We start from the raw sequence: 22,453 nt of genomic DNA, 5'->3' as shown, positions 1-22,453 counted from the left end.
TGGTTATAAGGCTCCCTGATAGCTGCATTGCTGTGTGCACACTGCTGTGCAAACTGCTTTTTTAAAAGCAAAAATACTTTTCTTCCTCTTTTCTGCACAGTTACCAAGCGTTCCTTTTTCCACACTTTTGTGTGCAGCAGTCCTGCTTATTAGGCTGCCTGCTGCCATACTTGGACTGAGAGCATCATTGTCAGCCTCCTAAACTCTCTAGGGAGCTTCCAATTCTCCCCAATACTATATATACACCTTGTACTTTGTCATACACCAGCCAATTTCAGCCTGTTAACCCCTTTCTGCCATCAGACGTACTATCCCGACCATGTGCCCTGGGACTTAATTCCCAGGGACGGGATAGTACGTCATAGCGATCAGCGGCGCACACGTGGTGAGCGCCGCTGATCGCGACTGGGTGTCAGACGATTATCACAGCTGACACCCGGCACAATGTGTCAGGGGCGGTCACGGACCGCCCCAGACACATTAACCCCTTGTACACCGCGATCAAACACGTTCGCGGTGTACCGGGGTTAAAGGGAAGCATCGGCAGGGAGGGGGCTCCCTCCGTGCTTCCCTGAGCCCCCCCACGGCAGCGCAATGTGCAGCGCTGCTGCGGGGGGCTCTTTCCCTACAGGCCCCCGGATCCAAGATGGCGACGGGGACCTTCGGGGGCCTGTAGGGCGCTGACTTCCTCACTGCCTGCAAAGCGCAGGCATGAGGAAGTCTGCAGCAGTGCCTGTGACAGATCAGCGATCTGTCACAGGACAGTGATGTCCCACCTGGGACAATGTAATAAAGTTAAAAAAAAAGTGTAAAAATCATTTTAAAAAAATCGCTAAATAAATTAGTAAAAAAATATATATATATTCCCCAATAAATTCATTTTTTGAAAATAAAAAAAAAAACAATAAAAGTACACATATTTGGTATCGCCGCGTCCATAACGACCCGCCCTATAAAACTGTCCCATTACTTAACCCCTTTAACGAACCCCTTAAAAAATAAAAATAAAAAACGTAGCAAAAAATAATGATTTATTATCATACCACCGAACAAAAATTCCAGTAACGCGCGATCAAAAAGACGCATATAAATATCCATGGTACCGCTGAAAACGTCAGCTTGTCCCGCAAAAAACGAGCCACCACACAGCATCATCAGCGAAAAAATAAAAAAGTTATAGCTCGCAGAATAAAGCGATGCAAAAATAATTATTTTTAATATAAAATAGTTTTCATTGCATAAAACCGACAAAACATAAAAAAAGACCTAAATGAGGTATCGCTGTAACCGTACTGACCCGAATAATAAAACCGCTTTATCAATTTTACCGCACGCGGAACGGTGCAAACGCACCCCCCCAAAAGAAATTCATGAAACGCTGGTTTTTGTTCATTCTGCGTCCCAAAAATCAGAATAAAAAGCAATCAAAAAATGTCACGTGCCCAAAAATGGTACCAATAAAAACGTCAACTCGTCCCGCAAAAAATAAGACCTCACATGACTCGGTGGGTCAAAATACGGAAAAATTATAGCTCTCAATATGTGGTGAAGCAAAAACTATTTTTACAATAAAAAGCGTCTTTGAGGCTATGTGCCCACGTAGCGTTTTAAAACGCTCGCTAAAAACCGCACTCCTTCCCAGAAATCGCGCGGAAAAAAACGCGATTTTACCGCGATTATGATCGCGATTTTGCCGTGATTTTCGCGTGCGATATTCAAGCACTTTCCAAGCGATTTGAAGCATCGCTTGGAAAGTGATTGACAGGTTGGTCACACTCATCAAGCATAGTGTTTGACAAGTGTGACCAGGTTTTTACTATTGAGGCCGCCTATGCGACATCAATAGTAAAAGATAGAATGTTAAAATGCTAAAAAAAATAAAAAAAATCGGGGTATATTTACCTTCCGGCGTCCCGCGCTGCATTCCCGGGCCACAGCGTTCCCAGTAATGCCTTGCGAGACCTGTGATGACGTAGTCTCGCGTTGCTATAGTGATCTCGCGAGACCGCTAGAGTCACGCGAGACTACGTCGTTACAGGGCCTTGCCGCAAGGCATTACTGGGAACGCTTAGGCCGGGAATGCAGCGCGGGACATCGGAAGGTAAATATACCCCGATTTTTTATTCGTTTTTTTACAGGGGTATGGTACCCAGGGCCTGGAGGACAGTCTCCTCTCCTCCACACCGTGGGTACCAACCGCACATGAGACGCTTAACTTCCCGCATGGTGGGCATAGTCACATGCGGGAAGTAAGCGATTCTCATGCATTCCTATGGGTGCGGAATCGCGGCAATTCTTTGCGATTCCGCACAAAAGAATGAGCATGCTACGATTTTTTCCGCGATGCGTTTCCGCCGCGGAAAAAAGCGCAGCATTAGCACAGCATGTGCGGAATGCCATAGGAATGCATGGGGTGCGTTCTGTACACGATTTTTAAACGTTTTCGCTGCGTTTTCGCGCCGAAAATCGTGGCAAAAACGCTTAAAAATCGCTACGTCGGCACATAGCCTTAGCGTGTGACAGCTGCCAAACATAAAAACCGCCATAAATAGTAAATCAAACCCCCTGTTATCACCCCCTTAGTTAGGGAAAAATAATAAAATAAAAAAAATGTATTTATTTCCATTTTCCCATTAGGGTTAGTGTTAGGGCTAGGGTTAGGGCTAGGTGTTATGAGCTCATTTTCTCCTTCACCTTTGATGTCTGATGAACTCCCTCTGCTGGTGAAAGGAGGAAGTGAAATTGATTTGGATGGGAAAAACCTGTCATCTGAACATGTGGAGTGTGATTGGACATCCGGAATCTCTGAGTGGATATAAGGCCGCCGACGCCCTGCTGGGTTGCTGGTGATCCTTTCTGCTCTGCGCTCTGGCCTCCAGTTTAGTCCTGTCTACTAAAGCTAAGTTTTTGCTCTGCTATTGTTCCATGAGATTTTGTCTGGTTTACTTAGTGTTTGTGTTTAGCCAGCCCTGGTTGGGACTGGCTGAACTCCATTTTTGTCTCTGATCAGTTGATCTCTTTGCTCTGTTTTCAGAATATACCTGAGTGCTGATATAGTGATTTTGAAATCTAATGACTTCAGGGCCTTTTCTATCAGACGTGTTGAACATTATTTTTGGCAGGGTTTTTGCGTAATTGCAGACAGTTGCTTTTCTTTCCTGTCCTATCTAGTTAGTGAGGGCCCTGTCGTTTGCTCAGCCTGTCTTTCTGTCTGTGTTTTCATCTGTTTTCACCGTCAATACATGTTGGGGGCTGTCTATTGCTTTGGGGTCTGCTCTGGGGCAGTTTAGATTTCCCCTTTCTTTCTTTAGGCTTATTTAGTTCTCCGGCTGTGAACGAGGTGTCTAGGACAACCGTAGGAACACCCCACAGCTACTGTTAGTTGTGTGAATAGGATCAGGGGTCTGCAATCCGCTAGCTACCAACCTCTCCCGTTTTCTGGACTTAGCTTGCATTTTGGTTTTTTCCTCCTCCGGTGACTCATTCATAACAGCTAGGGTTAGGGCTGAGATTAGGGTTAGGGGTGTGTTGGGGTTAGGGTTAGAGTTATAATTGGAGGGTTTCCACTGTTTGGGCACATCAGGTACTCTCCAAATGCAACATGGCGTCTGATCTCAATTCCAGCCAATTCTGCGTTGAAAAAGTCAAATGGTGCTCCTTCCCTTCCAAGCTCTGCCATGCGCCCAAACAGTGTTTTACCCCCACATATAGGGTATCAGCATACTCAGGCCAAATTGCAAAACAACTTTTGGGGTCCAATTTCTCCTGATACCCTTAGGAAAATAAAAAATTTGGGGCAAAAATATCATTTTTGTGGAATAAAATGATTTTTTTATTTTTACGCCCAGGCATTATAAACTTCTGTGAAGCACTTGGGGGCTCAAAGTGCTCACCACACATCTAGATAAGTTCCGTGGGGGGTCTAGTTTCCAAAATGGGGTCACTTGTGGGAGCTTTCCACTGTTTAGGTACATCAGGGGCTCTCCAAAAGCAACATGACACCCGCAGACCATTCCATCAAAGTCTGCATTCCAAAACGTCACTACTTCCCTTCCGAGCCCCGACGTGTCCCCATACAGTAGTTTTCTCCCACATATGGGGTATCAGCGTACTCAGGACAAATTAGACAACAACTTTTGGGGTCCAATTTATCCTTGTACCCTTGGGAAAATAAAAAATTGGTGACTAAAAGATCATGTTTGTGGAAAAAATACGATATTTTTATTTTCACGCCCGGGCGTTATAAACTTCTGTGAAGCACTGGGGGGTTCAAAGTGCTCACCACACATCTAGATAAGTTCCTTGGGGGGTCTAGTTTCCAAAATGGTGTCATTTGTAGGGGGTTTCTACTGTTTTGGTACATCAGGGGCTTTCCAAACGCGAGATGGTGTCCGATCTCAATTCCAGCCAAAAACGTCAAATGGCGCTGCTTCCCTTCCGAGCTCTGCCATGCGCCCAAATAGTGGTTTACCCCCACATGTGGGGTATCAGCGCACTCAGGACAAATTGCACAATAGCTTTTGGGTCCTGTTACCCTTGGAAAAATAAGAATTGAGGGTGAAAATATCATTTTTTGGAAAAAATATGATTTTTTAATTGTATAGCTGTATGTTATAAACTTCTGTGAAGCCCTTGGGGGTTCAAAGTTCTCACCACATATCTAGATAAGTTCCTTGGGGGGTCTAGTTTCCAAAATGGTGTCATTTGTGGGGGGTTTCCACTGTTTCGGTACATCAGGGGTTTTCCAATCGCAACATGGTGTCCGATCTCAATTCCAGCCAAAAACGTCAAATGGCGCTGCTTCCCTTCCGTTCTCTGCCATGCACCCAAATAGACATTTACACCCACATATGGGGTATCAGCGTACTCAGGACAAATTGCACAATAACTTTTAGGGTCCTGTTACCCTTGGAAAAATAAAAATTGGGGGTGAAAAGATCATTTTTGTGAAAAAAATATGATTTTTTAATTGTACCGCTGTACGTTATAAACTTCTGTGAAGCCCTTGTGGGTTCAAAGTTCTCACCACATATCTAGATAAGTTCCTTGGGGGGTCTAGTTTCCAAAATGTGGTCAGTTGTGGGGGGTTTCCACTGTTTAGGTACATCAGGGGCTCTCCAAACGCGACATGGCGTCCGATCTGAATTCCAGCCAATTTTGCATTGAAAAAGTCAAACGGCGCTCCTTCCCTTCTGAGGTCTGCCATGCGCCGAAACAGTGGTTCCCTCCCACATATCAGGTATCAGCGTACTCAGGACAAATTGCACAATAACTTTTGCAGTTCAATTTCTTCTGTTACCCTTGGTAAAATAAAAAAAATTGAACCTGAATTATTTTTTTTGTGAGAAAAAGTTAAATGTTCATTTTTTTTTAAATATTCAAAAAATTCCTGTGATGCACCTAAAGGGTTAATAAACTTCTTGAATGTGGTTTTGAGCACCTTAAGGGGTGCAGTTTTTAAAATGGTGTCACTTTTGGGTATTTTCTTTCATATAGACCCCTCAAAGTGGCTTCAAATGTGATGTGGTCCGTAAAAATAAAATGGCGTTGCAAAAATGAGAAATCGCTGGTCAATTTTTAACCCTTATAACTTCCTAACAAAAAAAATTTTGGTTCCAAAATTGTGCTGATGTAAAGTAAACATGTGGGAAATGTTATTTATTAAGTTTTTTGTGTGCCGTATCTCTGTGATTTAAGGGCATAAAAATTCAAATTTGGAAAATTGCAAAATTTTCGCCAACTTTCCGTTTTTTTCACAAATAAACGCAAGTTATATGAATGAAATTTTACCACTAACATGAAGTACAATATGTCACGAGAAAACAATGTCAGAATCACCGGGATCCATGGAAGCATTTCAGAGTTATAACCTCATAAAGGGACAGTGGTCAGAATTGTAAAAATTGGCCCGGTCATGAACGTGCAAACCACCCTTGGGGCTTAAGGGGTTAAATTGAGGTGTAATCTGTAGTGGGCCCGAGATAATAGTTCAGCCTCCTAAAATCTCTAGGAAGCTTCCAATTCTCCCCAATACTATATACACACCTTGTACTTTGTCATACACCAGCCAATTTCAGCCTGTTAAATTGAGGTGTAATCTATAGTGGGCCTGAGATAATAGTTCAGCCTCCTAAAATCTCTGGGGAGCTTCCAATTCTCCCCAATACTATATACACACCTTGTACTTTGTCATACACCAGCCAATTTCAGCCTGTTAAATTGAGGTGTAATCTATAGTGGGCCTGAGTTAATAGTTCAGCCTCTTAAAATCTTTAGGGAGCTTCAAATTCTCCACAATACTATATACACACCTTGTACTTTGTCATACACCAGCCAATATCAGCCTGTTAAATTAAGGTGTAATCTATAGTAGGCCTGAGATAATAGTTCAGCCTCCTAAAATCTCTAGGGAGATTCAAATTCTCCACAATACTATATACACCTTGTACCTTGTTTTACAGTACCATATAGCTGGTGGTATTTTGGGTACATTTTTCCAAAAAATGAGGAAGTATGGTGGAAGAGGCCGTGGAAGTGGGCGGGGGTTGCCAGCTGGTACTGATGGTGGTGGGGGTGGTGGTGCATCTGCTGGTAGTGGCAAAAGCACAATAGCTTGAGCCTGCATCATCGTCTGGCTCCACAAGGCCTCGAAGGTTCCCTTCTCTGGGAGTAGGTAAACCGCTTTTAAAGCCGGAGCTTCAGGAACAAGTTTTGGCTTACATTGCTGATACAGCCTCCAGCTCTATCGCCTCCTCTTCTGAAGTTTCAAAAAATAAAAGCACTGAGTCGTCAGTGGAGGCTCCTGGTCAGGAACAGCACCTTTCCTTGTGTCCTTTACCCCTACCAAAAGTAAAGGATGCGGCAGGCCACACTACAGATTACTCCATGGAGCTCTTTTCACATACCATGTCTGGGTTATTAAGTCAAATCGTGAATTCCCCAGTCCAAGATGAATCGGACATGGAGTGCACTGATGCACAGCCACTGCTAGATTTTTCTGCTGGTACATTCACTCAGAGCACTACATTGTTCTCGCAGTGTACTGAGTCAGAATCTGACCCTGATGAAACTCAGGTGCCCCTTCCTGCATACTATACCACCTTACACGGTGACACAGAGAAGAAGGTGAACATGACATTGAAGAGGAGGTGATGGATGACCCAGTTGTTGACCCAGATTGGCATCCATTGGGGGAAGAGGGTACCGCTGCCAATAGCTCAGAAGAGGAGAAGGATCCGCAGCAGGCATCGACATCGCAACAGCTGTTATCTGGCAGGCCTGTAGCAGTCCAAAAACGGTTTACAAAAACCCAAAGAGTTGCAGGACAGCTTGGCCAGACGGTCAAATTAGCATAGTGTGCAAGGCCTCAAAATGTCTTCCATAGTAGGAAGAGTGCAGTGTGGCACTTTTTTGAACAAAATCCTTACGATCAGGCAAAGGTTATCTGTAAGAAGTGCGCAAAGACCTTTAGCCGAGGGAAAAATCTGAGAAATTTGAATACCAGTTGCATGCTTAGACATTTAACCACCATGCACTTCCAAGCGTGGACGGACTACCAAACCTCACATACCACATGTGCACCTGCTCTGAATGAAGGTAGTCAGCAACGCTACATCGCTTCCCCCACTGTAAGCCACCGGTTAGCACACCACCAGTAGCAAATGTTGAGGTGTCGTCGCAAGGCCAAAGCAGTCAGGGAATCACAATGTTATTGCTACGAAAGACTGAATCTAGGCCATCAGCAAGACCACCAACACCATCACCATCACCAACCCTCTCTCAGTCCACCATGTCCACCGCTAGTTCCACCATATGCAGCTCTCAAGTCCAGCTCACCCTACCAGAGACTCTCAGTAGGACAAGAAAGTACTCATCCTCTCATCCGCGTACACAGTGTATGAATGCCCACATTGCCAAACTAATCTCGTTAGAGATGATGCCCTACCGGTTGGTTGATAGCGAAGCTTTCCGCGAGCTCATAGCCTACGCAGTACCACGCTATGACCTACCCATTCGGCACTTCTTTTCTCGAAAAGCCATCCCAACCCTCCACCTGCATGTGAAAGACCGCATTCTCCATGCACTCAAGCAATCGGTGAGTGGAAAGGTGCACCTCACAACAGATGCATGGTCCAGTAGGCATGCATGGCCAGGGCAGTTACATGTCCATCACTGCGCACTGGGTTAATGTGGTGGATGCAGGGTCCACAGGGGACAGCGGCGGTAGGACAGTGCTGCCTAGCCCACGGTATAGGAAACAGTTGGCTGTAGGTGTTCGACCCTCCTCCTCCTCCAGAAGCAAAAGCTCGTCCACAGAGCGCAGTCGCACGAGCACTCCATCCGCAGCTGCCAGTGTTGCACACGAGGTGTCCCACTATCGAACAGCTAGTGGTAAGCGTCAGCAGGCTGTGTTGAAGATGATGTGTTTGGGCGACAACAGACACACCGCGGAGGTACTGGCCGACTACTTGCAGCGACAAACTGAGTCATGGCTGGACAGTCTACATCTTGAGGCAGGCAAGGTAGTTAGTGATAACGGCCGGAATTTTGTGTCAGCCATAGCCCTTTCAAAACTCACACATACCTTGCTTGGCTCACACCTTGAACCTGGTGGTGCAGTGCTTCCTCAATAATTATCCGGAGTTAACAGCCCTGCTCCATAAGGTGCAAAGACTGTGTTCGCACATCCGCCGGTCGCCCGTACACTCCAGTCGTATACAGAAGCTGCAGAGATTGCTCCACCTTCCCAAGCACCGCCATCGATGTTGCAAAAAGGTGGAACTCCACCCTGCACGTGGTTCAGAGGCTGTGCGAACAGAGGCAGGCTGTAATGCATTTGTGGGAGGATACACGGGCAGGCAGTTTGAGGGCAGACATGGAGTTGTCTGGTGTGCAGTGGTCGAAGCTGAAAGACCTCTGTACAGTCCTTCAGTGTTTTGATGAATGCACATGGCTGGTAAGCGCAGACGACGCCATCATAAGCATGAGCATCCCACTTATGCGTCTGCTCATGCAAACTTTGACGCACATTAAGGAGCAGGCTTCTGCAGCCGAGGAGGAAGAGGAGGAGGGAAGACTTGATGACAATCAGCCATTTTCTGCTCAGGGAACTCTCCTGGACGAGGTGGAGGAAGAAGAGGAAGAGGAGGATGATGGGGATGATTATTTAGGGGAGGAGGATGCTTCTCAGGGGGCAATGTTGGCGTGGCAAGGTCAGGTACAGGGTTTGTGCGTGACTGGAGGGATGTTGATTTGCCAGAAAGTGCTCCTTCACCCAGCACTCGCAGTGCATCATTGACACCTGGAACATTGGCCCACATGTGTGATTATGCCTTGCAGATCCTAAAAGGAGACCCCCGCATTGCCAAAATGATGAACAATGACGACTACTGGTTGGCCAGCATCCTGGATCCATACTATAAAGGCAAATTCCAAAACATCATGCCACAGGAGAACCTAGAGCTAATATTGGCTAACAAGCAACTCTGGTAAACCGTTTGTTTGAGGCATTCCCAGCACACAGCGGCGGTGATGGTTCTCCCACGAGCCGTAGGGGGCAACATGGAAGAGGTGTTCGTGGTGCATTCAGCCGAAGTAGCGTTGGACACAGGGGTTTCATGACCATGTTGTGGACTGATTTTTCAAGTACTGCTCACACGACTGGTAATACTGCATCGATCGAAAGTGACAGGAGACAGCAGTTGTCAACTATGGTTACAAACTACTTCTCCTCCCATATCGATGTCCTCCCTCACAGGTCATTCCCCTTTGACTATTGGGCCTGTAAACTGAACACCTGGCCTGAATTGGCACAATATGCCTTACAGGAGCTCGCTTGCCCTGCTGCTAGTGTGCTATCCGAAAGAGTCTTCACTGCTGCTGGATCAATCCTGACAGAAAAAAGGACCCGTCTGTCGACCCAAAATGTTGATGATCTAACCTTCATTAAAATGAACTATGCATGGGTTTCAAAGGATTTTGTCCCATCTTCCCCTGCTGACACTTAGGTTGCCAGAAAAATGGCTCGCTTTTGTCCTCCTCTTCCTCGGACTTTTCCAATTCCTCCATTTAAAGCTGCTGAATGTCCAACATCAACATATGCCATTTTTTCAACCTCCCTAACTGGGCAGCCTCCCCCCCAGGGCCGGGGTCACCACCTGGCGCACGCACCCGTGCGAGTGCCGTTGCCCTGGACAGGTGGGTGGGCCCACTCTTGGGCGACGGCACTGGCACAGGGTTCCTCATAGTACAATCAAGTGTCTCTGATGGTGGGGGTGCACACCCGCTGTCAGACACACCGGTGTACTATGAGGGGCCCTGTGCCAGTACCGCCGCCCACGAGTGGGCCCCCAATGCTTGTTCAGGGCCCCAGCACTTGCAATACTTACCTCTCCCTGCTCCACCGCTGTGTAGTCTGGGATGTTAAATCCTTCACTGGGACTGCCAATACAAATTTGGTGAACTGATAGATGATGGTTAAGACGTAGCTATGCCCTGTCCTCCTGGGCTCTATCTTCAGATGATCAATGGCTTCCATTTGTTATGGACGTCGACTCACAATGAGATGCAGTGGTGGTTTATCATCAGCTTTCACGGTTTTCCTACTCACAGACGTGTGACATTCCTGCCCACATTTTAAATGTGTCCTCTCATGCCAATTCAATAGAATCGCCTACGGCCTGTGGCTTCTGTCTTTTGCACTCCAAAGTTACCTGACAGATCATGATAGGCAGTGAGGACAATGTCTATATCTCTCCCTGTGATCACAATTTGATGGAGATGAGTAACGGTGATGGGATCCATGCTACTGCGATACAGCAAACCTTTCTTCACAAGAACTGTTTTCTCTGTCTCCACAGACAAAGTAATTGAGGGTCAGCATCGCCTCTGAGAATTCTCCCGGGAGTTTTTCCCGTAGTTAGTAATTCCCAAATTTCTGCAATCAATCGACTTTCCGTCTGTACTTGTATCCATCTCGTTTCCTTTTGCGGAGTCTGGACTGTCTTACTGAGACTGAAATATATGTGAAGATTGAAAAATACCCCAACAGTGTATACTGGTGTACGCTTCAAATACATTACCCTTTTTCTACTTTTTAGATTCTTGTCTAATCCATACAGAGGCTGTGAGTGTCTTTGTCAGACGACGGAAATATACACGGAGATTTTTCATGTTTAAACTATGCTATATATACCTGGTATCCAGTGATACTGTACCCTTTCTCAACTTTCTACAATCTTGTCGAATCCATACTGGGCCTGAGACCGTCTGAGTCTACCTCCTGATATATAGACATAGATTTTTAATGTGTAAACTGTGCTACATATATACCTGTTATCCGGTGATACTGTACCCATTCTCAACTTTCTACAGTCTTGTCGAATCCATACTGGGCCTGAGATCGTCTGAGTCTGCCTCCTGATTAGAGATCAGCGGTGTTCGAGTCGACCTGTTCGCCAAGTTCAAATTCGAGCTGTTCTGGGCGGTGTTTGAGCCATTCATCGAACTCGAACACTTTGCTTACAATTCGGCTGTTCGAGGTTCCGTTCGAGAACGGTTCATTCACCAAAAGCGTAACGTTATTTTCACATTAATAATGGTTTTAAATGTTAATAAACAGTTTCATGGCATAGTAGCGGTGTCTGGTAGCCAGCGGTGTAGTGCACCTGTCAAGGAGTTACACAGTGTGTGTTTCTAATAATTTTTTACCACATCTTGTCCAGAAAATCCTTTTGGGCCTTGTAGCACTGTCTGCTACTCAGCAGAGGAGCCCACCCGTGAACCTAGCTATGCCGCCTGATTATGAAAGAACCAGTTTTTGACTGCATTTAGCCCAGTTAAGACTTTGGGGCTAGTAACTGTGTCTGCTACTCAGCAGAGGAGCCCACCCGTGAACCAAGCTGTGCCGCCTGTTTATGTAAGAACCATTTTTTAACTCCATTTAGCCCAGTCAATACTTTGGGCCTAGTACCTGTGTCTACTGCTCAGCAGAGGAGCCCACCCTAGCTATGCCGCCTGTTTATGTAAGCACTGTCTGCTACTCAGCAGAGTTGCCCACCCATGAACCAAGCTATGCCACCTGTTTATGTAAGAACTGTGTGCTACTCAGCAGAGGAGCCCAGCTGTTAAGCAAGCTACAGCACCTGTGGTTTGGACAATTAATTTTTTCATATTCTTTCTGGAATGGTGGTTAGGCCTAATTCCGGAATTCCGGTTGACCTGCACTTACTGGGAAATCCTCGTTCGCGGGGAAGAATTGGAATCCCAGATCACCATCACTAACGGGGTTCAGCGGGTTATCCGCACCTGTAAGCAACACATACTGGTCCTTTCAGTGTAGCGCGCATGCAGCCCCAGACATGTAAGGGCATGACAGACCTGTTATTGCTTGATCTCGCATGCCAGAGCCTCGCGTGTCCCTCTAGTAGCTGGACACGGACCGCGGGGTCATGCCGGAGTCTCGTTCTTTAACGGAATTAAGCTGACAAATCGCCAGCACAACTAAAAACGGCCATGCACCACCACCCACAGAATCGACAAAGCTTGCAATCTGTCCATCTTTTCCGTAGCTGGCATGGTTGAGGTTGCCCGTGTGGAGTCCAATTAAGCCGCAGGCTCCACTCCTGGTGGTGCCCTTCTGGACATTCCTTTAAGGTTCAGCTTTGCAACCATACTGCCCCCGGAAACCAAACACTTTGCCTTCATGGACGCTGTTCGGAGGGTCGTGGGAATACCGCCGCCTGATCGGCAGTTGGCATAATTTATGGTGGGAAGTCAAACGGTATATGATCGTTTTTGATTTTAGAATTTTAGATTTTTTTTTTATTTTACATTTTTATTCCAGCCTTTCTTGACTTTATAAGGGCATGACATGCCTATATCTGTGTCTCCTCCTCCTCCTTTTACTCCTCCACCTCTTTTCTATATGTAGTTGCCCTTTTCCATATGTTATTTTTGTCTTCTGAACATTGTGTCTGCTTTGGGACCCCTTTTAAGGTGTTTTGTAATTGTTTCCTATGTGTTTGTATGTGTTTGCCTGCCATTGTTTTCAATGGGGCTCGACGGTGTTCGTCAAATGTTCGACGAACATTCGACAAACTTGCCTCCTGTTCGACGAACTGAACTCTAGCGGGGTGTTCAACACTACTCCTGATATATAGATGTACATTTTTAACGTTTAAACTATGCTAAATATACCTGGTATGTGGTGATACTGTACCCTTTCTGCCAGGAAGTCCTCCTCCACCCACCGCTCTAAGTGTATCATTGACACCTGGAACATTGGCCAACATGTGTGATTATTTCTTGCGGATCTTATTTTTATATTGTGGTGTGATCCATCCTGAGCATGTGAGAGTCTGTGGGTTACTCCTGCAATTTATATGTAGATTTAAGAATTACCCGAACACTATATACAGCTTTACGCTTGTGATACATTACCCATTGACTGCTTTTTAGATTCTGGTCTAATCCAAAATGACCAAGTGAGAGTCTGTTTCTGACTGTGGAAATAAATACTGAGATTGACAATGACCCCTACACTGTGACAGCTGAACGCTTCAGATCCATTACCGTTTTATGGCTTTTTATATTGTGTTGTAATCCATACTGAGCATGAGAGTGTCTGTGTCTGCCTCCTGAAATATATACGGAGATTTAGAATGTTTAAACTATACTATACAGTTGTGGCCAAAAGTATTGACACCCCTGCAATTCTGTCAGATAATAGTCAGTTTCATCCTGAAAATGATTGCAAACACAAATTCTTTGGTATTATTATCTTCATTTAATTTGTCTTAAATGAAAAAACACAAAAGAGAATGAAGCAAAAACCAAATATTGATCATTTCACACAAAACTCCAAAAATGGGCCAGACAAAAGTATTGGCACCCTCAGCCTAATACTTGGTTGCACAACCTTTAGCCAAAATAACTGCGACCAACCGCTTCCGGTAACCATCAATGAGTTTCTTACAATGCTCTGCTGGAATTTTAGACCATTCTTCTTTGGCAAACTGCTCCAGGTCCAGGTGCTATTTAATATATTTATTAATGATCTAGTGGATGGCTTACACAGTAAAATATCAGTATTTGCAGATGATACAAAACTATGTAAGGTAGTTAACACAAAGGAGGACAGTTTGCAACTACAGACAGATTTGAGTAAATTGGAGAATTGGGCTGAAAAATGGCAAATGAGGTTTAACACAGATAAGTGTAAGGTTATGCACTTGGGAAGGAGAAACAGATGCTACAATTACTTACTAAATGGGAAACTGCTGGGGAAATCAGACATGGAAAAAGACTTAGGCATCATAGTTAATAAGAAGCTAAATTGGAGTGCCCAGTGTCAGGCAGCTGCCACCAAAGCAAATAGGGTCATGGGATGCATTCGAAGAGGTCTGGGGACACGAGATGAAAACATAATTCACCCTCTGTACAAATCACTCGTCAGACCACACTTGGAGTATTGTGTGCAATTTTGGAAGCCGGTGCTCAAGAAAGACATTACTGAACTTGAAAGGGTTCAAAGGCGGGCTACTAAAATGAGAAATGGAGTTGGTTCACTACAATCCCCAGAAAGGTTATCAAAATTAGGTCTATTTACTCTAGAAAAGAGAAGACTTAGGGGAGACTTAATATATATGTACAAGTATATCAGAGGGCAATACAGAGATCTCTCCAATGAACTGTTTGTACCAAGGACTGTGACCAGAACAAGGGGGCATTCTCTTCGTTTGGAGGAAAGACAATTTCTGCACCAGCATAGAAGAGGGTTCTTCACGGTAAGAGCAGTGAGGCTCTGGAATTCTCTTCCTGAGGAAGTGGTGATGGCCAGCTCACTGAATGAATTTAAGAAAGGAATGGATGCTTTTCTTGTGAGTAACAGTATAGAAGGTTACGAATAACAGAATATTATAGCTAGATGGTTGACCCAGCTTAGGGGAAGGAATTTTTTCCCTATGGAGAAAATTGGCATCTACTCTGTGGGTTTTTTGCCTTCCCCAGGATCAAAAATGCAGAACAGCTGCACTAAAAATAGGCTGAACTAGATGGACATAAGGTCTTCCTTCAGCCTTCAAAACTATGTTACTATGTTAGGTCCCTGATATTTGAAGGATGCCTTCTCCAAACTGCCATTTTTAGATCTCTTCACAGGTGTTCTATGGGATTCAGGTCTGGACTCATTGCTGGCCACCTTAGAAGTCTCCAGTGCTTTCTCTCAAACCATTTTCTAGTGCTTTTTGAAGTGTGTTTTGGGTCATTGGCCTGCTGGAAGACCCATGACCTCTGAGGGAGACCCAGCTTTCTCACACTGGGCCCTACATTATGCTGCAAAATTTGTTGGTAGTCTTCAGACTTCATAATGCCATGCACACGGTCAAGCAGTCCAGTGCCAGAGGCAGCAAAGCAACCCCAAAACATCAGGGAACATCCACCATGTTTGACTGTAGGGACCGTGTTCTTTTCTTTGAATGCCTCTTTTTTTCTCCTGTAAACTCTATGTTGATGCCTTTGCCCAAAAAAGCTCTACTTTTGTCTCATCTGACCAGAGAACATTCTTCCAAAACGTGTTAGGTTTTTTCAGGTAAGTTTTGGCAAACTCCAGCCTGGCTATTTTATGTCTCGGGGTAAGAAGTGGCGTCTTCCTGGGTCTCCTACTCATACAGTCCCTTTTCATTCAGACACTGACGGATAGTATGGGTTGACACTGTTGTACCCTCGGACTGCAGGGCAGCTTGAACTTGTTTGGATGTTAGTCGAGGTTCTTTATCCAACATCCGCACAATCTTGCATTGAAATCTCTTGTCAATTTTTCTTTTCCGTCCACATCTAGGGAGGTTAGCCACAGTGCCATGGGCTTTAAACTTCTTGATGACACTGCGCACGGTAGACACAGGAACATTCAGGTCTTTGGAGATGGACTTGTAGCCTTGAGATTGCTCATGCTTCCTCACAATTTGGTTTCTCAAGTCCTCAGACAGTTCTTTGGTCTTCTTTCTTTTCTCCATGCTCAATGTGGTACACACAAGGACACAGGACAGAGGTTGAGTCAACTTTAATCCATGTCAACTGGCTGCAAGTGTGATTTAGTTATTGCCAACACCTGTTAGGTGCCACAGGTAAGTAACAGGTGCTGTTAATTACACTAATTAGAGGAGCATCACATGATTTTTCGAACAGTGCCAATACTTTTGTCCACCCTCTTTTTTATGTTTGGTGTGGAATTAAATCCAATTTGGCTTTAGGACAATTCTTTTTGTGTTTTTTTCATTTAAGACAAATTAAATGAAGATAATAATACCAAAGAATTTGTGTTTGCAATCATTTTCAGGAAGAAACTGAGTATTATCTGACAGAATTGCAGGGGTGTCAATACTTTTGGCCACAACTGTACGTGTGTGTGAACAGGGCGACCAGGGTGCAGCAGTTTATGGCTTGTGAGTGACATCTCCTGGATTACTGTTTCACCACATATATCAGGATACGGGTTGTGGGTGATGCAGATGATGTCACAATGACTGGGAAATGTCAGAGTCACACCGAGCCCAAAGCTGGACCCTGCCTCCATGACGTCAGTCTGCCTATATAGCCCCAATATGTGCCGATGTCTGGGAATATATGGCGCCAATATTTCCCGATATCTGGGGGTATATGGGGCCTCAACGTGCCGATGTCTGGGAGTATATGGCACCAGTACGTGCCGATGTCAAGGAGTATAGAGCACCATTACGTGCTGATTTCTGGGGGTATATAGCACCAATACGTGATGTCTGGGAGTATATGGCACCAATACGTGCCGATGTCTGGGAGTATATGCCACCAATACGTGATGTCTGGGAGTATCTAGCACCAATACATGCCGATGTCTGGGAGTATCTAGCACCAATACATGCCGATGTCTGGGGATATATAGCACCAATACATGCCAATGTCTGGGAGTATATGGCACTAATACGTGCCGATGTCTGGAAGTATATGGCGCCTATATGTGCCGATGTCTGGGTGTATATGCTGCCTATACGTGCTGATGTCTGGGAGTATAGGGCGCCTATATGTGCCAATGTCTGGGAGTATAAGGCGCCTATATGTGCCAATGTCTGGGAGTATATAGCACCAATATGTGCCGATGTCTAGGGGTATATGGCGCCTATACATGCCGATGTCTGGGGGTAAATGGCGCCAACATGTCCCGATTTTTGGGAGTATATGACGCCTATACGCGCCGATGCCTGGAAGTATATGGCACCAATATGTGCTGATGTCTGGGGGTTTATGGTGCCTATACGTGCCAATGTCTGGGGGTATATGGCACGGGTATATACCGATGTCCGCGGGGTGCAGAGCGGAGGAGACAATGCACATATTGATCACTATTGAGCATCACAGCAGCCTTCTGCATCATCCGCAGCCCGAGAACAAATCATTCAGCAATAAAAAATAATGTGAAAAAATGCAGACATCAGATGAGCCTTCCCCACAGCGAGACGTCCCCGCTTCAGGTTCTTTCATCCCCTGATCTGTGGGGCCCCGGCTATGGCCCCCGACCTCAGCACTCCCACACCGACCACAACAACATTTATATCTTCTTACCTAGAGTGTTTGACACCAAATGTGCGGCATAGAGCAGAAGAGAGACGCAGATAGAGATGGTGAGGAGGCGCAGGGGGGCCTTCATGGTGCTCGGGTGGCGTGATGTGAACAGGGTGACCAGGGTGCAGCAGTTTATGGCTGGTGAATAACATCTCCTGGATTAATGTTTCACCTCATATCAGGATACGGGCTGTGGGTGATGCAGATGCTGTCACATTGACTGGGAAATGCCAGAGTCACACCGAGCCCAAAGATGGACCCTGCCTCCATGACGTCAGTCTACCTCTGGGTCCGGAGGGGCCACTCAGGTACCGGGACATTTAAAGGGGTCTGAATGCTTTCCATACCCACTGTATATGGCACTAATATGTGCCAATGTCTGGGGGTATATAGCACCAATACATGTCGATGTCTGGGGGTTGTGGCCTAGCGTCTACTATGTGTGTTGGGGAACACTCGCTTGGCAGCGGATTAACGTAGTCAGGCACAGGTTTTTCATACAAAACAGTACATACGGTTTATTTAAACATCATGAACCGCACCATAGGCCAGGTTTCACATCACCGGCTTAGGCTAGTTTCACACTAGCATATGGCCGAGCTGTGGACTTCCTACATGAAGCTATGCCCATGGCCGCACCTCCTCCGTTCAGCTCCGCCTCCGTCGGCATGCGGCCTGCATACCCTATCTTTCACATTAGGTACGCAGGCCATGCCGATGTATGCTGATGCCTCCGCATGCGTCATTTTGATGGTGCGGCGACCGCAACAACATGCAACTCGTTGTGCTCAACGCGGTTCACCACACCTTCAAGACGACGCATGCGGAGGCATCCGCATACATTGGCATGGCTTGCGTACCTAATATTAAAGATAGGGTACGCAGGCTGCATGCAACGTAGGCGCAGCTGACCAAAGGAGGTGTGGACGTGGGTGGAGCTTCACGGAGGAAGTCCGCAGCTTGGCCATACGCTAGTGTGAAACTAGCCTTACACATAGTCCATTATTTCATCACGTATGGCTTTATTCAGCATTCACTAGTCACGCCGGACTCTCTCCAGTCACCGGGTGACAGCACAGTTCAATAACTGACCATTGTCAATTCACATAGTTCTTTCCCCATACCCGGGGTTACTTCTCAGGAGCTCCTGCTTCACAGGCTGACTCCTCGTCAGTCCAAGGTCCTCAACAGGACAGCGTATTTCTCAGTGTGGGGCCGTCCCAGGCTCTGCACACACATGTGGCCTGTCCAGGTGCTATTCAGGACGTTCGTCCAACACCCAAGCCACCAAGTCCGAGGTCTCACCACATGCTCCAGGAATCCGATCCTACTCCCAGGATCTTCCAGCACAGACCTTCCAGGACCTTTCACCCTGAACCATTCAGGTACACACACTCTGTCCTTGTGACCAGACCTCAGTCACATTATATGGTTGTAACCACCCCCATGGATAGGCGGTACATGTGTGGTTAGTCAATTCCCGCCCAGCTCTCTGACTAACCCTATAAGCCACCCTTATGAGGCTAGTTTCACACTAGCGTATGGCAGAGCTGCGGTGGGATGCGGACTTCCTCCATGAAGCTCTGCCCACTGCCGCGCCTCTTCCGTTCAACTCCGCCTACGTCGGCATGTGGCCTGTGTACCCTTTCTTTAGCATTGAGTATGCAGGCCATGCCGATGTCTTCAGATGCCTCCACATGCGTCGTTTTGACGGTGCGGCGACCTGCGCCGAACGCAACGCATTGGATTGTGTTGCGGTCGCCGTACCGTCAAAACGACGCAAGCCGACGTAGGCAGAGCTGAACAGAGGAGGAGCGGCAGTAGGCGGTGCTTCACAGAGGAAGTCCGCATCCCTCCGCAGCTCTGCCATACACTAATGTGAAACTAGCCTAAGTAATACACAACAAACACTTGTGGAACTATAAGTCCCAGCATAACCATATCATTTTGGGATTACAGCGCAGAGAACCTCTGCGACACATACCGGCCATTTACAATAATGCCAGTCCCTAATTCACCATCATAATTATGTCTCCAAGTGCATCCTGAAGCGCACACACAGCGCCCCCTAGCTGTAACAGAGGTTAGTGCATCACAGGGTATATAGCACCAATATGTGCCGTTGTCTGGGAGTATATGGTGCCTACACGTGCCGATGTCTGGAAGTATATCAACATCTTTATCAACGATTTAGATGAAGGAATTGAGGGTAAACTGATTAAATTTGCTGATGACACAAAGCTAGGAGGGATAGCTAATACTAGAGATGAGAGAGAGAGGATTCAAAAAGATTTAAATAAACTGGAGAAGTGGGCAGCAACTAACAGAATGGTTTTTAACAGGGAGAAATGCAAAGTACTACATCTGGGCAATAAAAATGAAAAAAGCATATATAGAATGGGAGGAATAGGGCTAAGTGACAGCACATGTGAAAAAGGCTTGGGTATACTAATAGATCACAGACTGAATATGTGTCAACAGTGTGATGCAGCAGCAAAAAAGGCAAATGCAATTCTAGGATGTATTAACAGAAGCATACAGTCTAGATCACGTGAAGTCATTATTTCCCTCTACTCCTCTTTGGTCAGACATCATCTGGAATATTGTGTCCAGTTTTGGGCACCACATTTTAAAAAAGACATCAACAAACTGGAACAAGTTCAGAAAAGAGCGACCAGAATGGTGACCGGTCTGCATACCCTGTCTTATGAGGAAAGGTTGCAGGATTTGGGAATGTTTAGTTTGCAAAAGAGAAGACTGAGAGGAGACTTAATAGCTGTCTACAAATATCTAAAGGGCTGTCACATTGTAGAAGGATCAACTTTATTCTCATTTGCACAAGGAAAGACTAGAAGCAATGGGATGAAACTGAATGGGAGGAGACACAGATTAGATATTAGAAAAAACTTTTTGACAGTTAGAGTGATCAATGAGTGGAACAGGCTGCCACGAGAAGTGGTGAGTTCTCCTTCAATGGAAGTCTTCAAACAGAGGCTGGACAGACATCTGACTGGGATGATTTAGCGAATCCTGCTTTGGGCAGGGGGTTGGACCAGATGGCCCAGGAGGTCCCTTCCAACTCTACGATTCTATATAGCACCAATACGTGCTGATGTCTGGGGGTATATGGCGTCTGTACATGCTGATTTCTGGGAGTATATAGCACCAATACGTGCCAATGTCTGGAGGTATATTGCGCCTATACGTGTTGGTGTCTGGGGGTATATAGTGCCAATACGTGCCGATTTCTGGGGTATATAGCATTAATATGTTCCCATGTCTGGAGGTACTGTATATGGCACTAATACGCGTCAATGTCTGGGGTATATAACATCAATATGTGCCATTGTCTGGGGGGGTAAATAGCACCTATGCGTGCCAATGTCTGGGAGTATATGGCATCAACACGTGCCAATGTCTGAAGTATATAGCACTAATATGTGCCGATGTCTGGGGAATATAGCACCAATATGTGCCAATGTCTGGGAGTATATGGCATCAACACGTGCCAATGTCTGAGGTATATAGCACTAATATGTGCCAATGTCTGGGGAATATAGCACCAATATGTGCCAATGTCTGGGAGTATATGGCGCCAATATGTCCCGGTGTCTGGGAGTATATGGCGCTAATACGTGTCGATGTCTGGGAGTATATAGCACCAATACGTGCCGATGTCTGGGGGTATATGGCGCCTATACGTGCTGATTTCTGGGGGTATATAGCACCAATACTTGCCGATGTCTGGGGGTATACAGCACCAAAACGTGCCAATGTCTGGGAGTATATGGCACCAATACATACTGATGCCTGGGGGTATATTGCACCAATATGCTGATGTCTGTGGCTATATGGCGCCTATACGTGCCAATATCTGGGAGTATATAGCACCAATACATGCTGATGTCTGGGGGTATATGGTGCCTATATGTCTCAATTTCTGGGAGTAGATGACGTGTTGATGCCTGGAAGTATATGGCACCAAAACGTGCTGATTTCTAGGGGTATAAGGCGCCTATACGTGCTGATGTCTGGGGGTATATGGCGCCTATACGTGCTGGTGTCTGGGAGTATATGGCGCCTATACGTGCTGATGTCTGGGAGTATATGGTGCCTATACGTGATGATGTCTGGGAGTATATGACGCCTATACGTGATGATGTCTGGGAGTATATGGCGCCTATACGTGCTGATGTCTTGGAGTATATGACGCCTATACGTGCTGATGTCTGGGAGTATATGGCGCCTATACGTGCTGATGTCTGGGAGTATATGGCGCCTATACATGCTGATGTCTGGGAGTATATGGCGCCTATACGTGCTGATGTCTGGGAGTATATGGCGCCTATACATGCTGATGTCTTGGAGTATATGACGCCTATATGTGCTGATGTCTGGGAGTATATGGCGCCTATACGTACTGATGTCTGGGAGTATATGGCGCCTATACATGCTGATGTCTGGGAGTATATGGCGCCTATACGTGATGATGTCTGGGAGTATATGGCGCCTATACGTGATGATGTCTGGGAGTATATTGCGCATATACGTGATGATGTCTGGGAGTATATGGCACCTATACATGCTGATGTCTGGGAGTATATGGCGCCTATACGTACTGATGTCTGGGAGTATATGGCGCCTATACATGCTGATGTCTGGGAGTATATGGCGCCTATACGTGATGATGTCTGGGAGTATATGGCGCCTATACGTGATGATGTCTGGGAGTATATTGCGCATATACGTGATGATGTCTGGGAGTATATGGCGCCTATACGTGCTGATGTCTGAGGTATATGGTGCCTATACGTGCTGATGTCTGGGGTATATGGTGCCTATACGTGCTGATGTCTGG

The 22,453-nt window shown here is 46.0% G+C and overlaps 1 protein-coding gene across 2 annotated transcripts in view; it reads right to left on the bottom strand.

Annotated features, from left to right (window-relative positions):
* The window catches only part of LOC141088277 (galactosylgalactosylxylosylprotein 3-beta-glucuronosyltransferase 1-like), a 104,719-nt gene that overhangs the window by 80,208 nt on the left and 2,058 nt on the right, over positions 1-22,453 (bottom strand). The window contains exon 1 of one of the 2 annotated variants that reach the window (XM_073574288.1): positions 17,596-17,787. The exons of the other annotated variant lie outside the window; for it this stretch is intronic. Coding sequence (XP_073430389.1) covers positions 17,596-17,680 — 85 coding nt within the window. The 5' untranslated portion in view covers positions 17,681-17,787. Of the gene's footprint in view, positions 1-17,595; positions 17,788-22,453 lie in introns of those variants that run through there. 2 annotated transcript variants of the gene reach the window in all.

Source organism: Dendrobates tinctorius, unplaced genomic scaffold, assembly GCF_039654945.1.
Source record: "Dendrobates tinctorius isolate UK_male_01 unplaced genomic scaffold, ASM3965494v1 ptg000038l, whole genome shotgun sequence".
In the NCBI taxonomy this organism is placed as follows: Eukaryota; Metazoa; Chordata; class Amphibia; order Anura; family Dendrobatidae; genus Dendrobates; species Dendrobates tinctorius.
The sequence above is the reverse complement of the archived record's forward strand: the minus strand, read 5'-3'. Positions and strand labels throughout refer to the sequence as shown.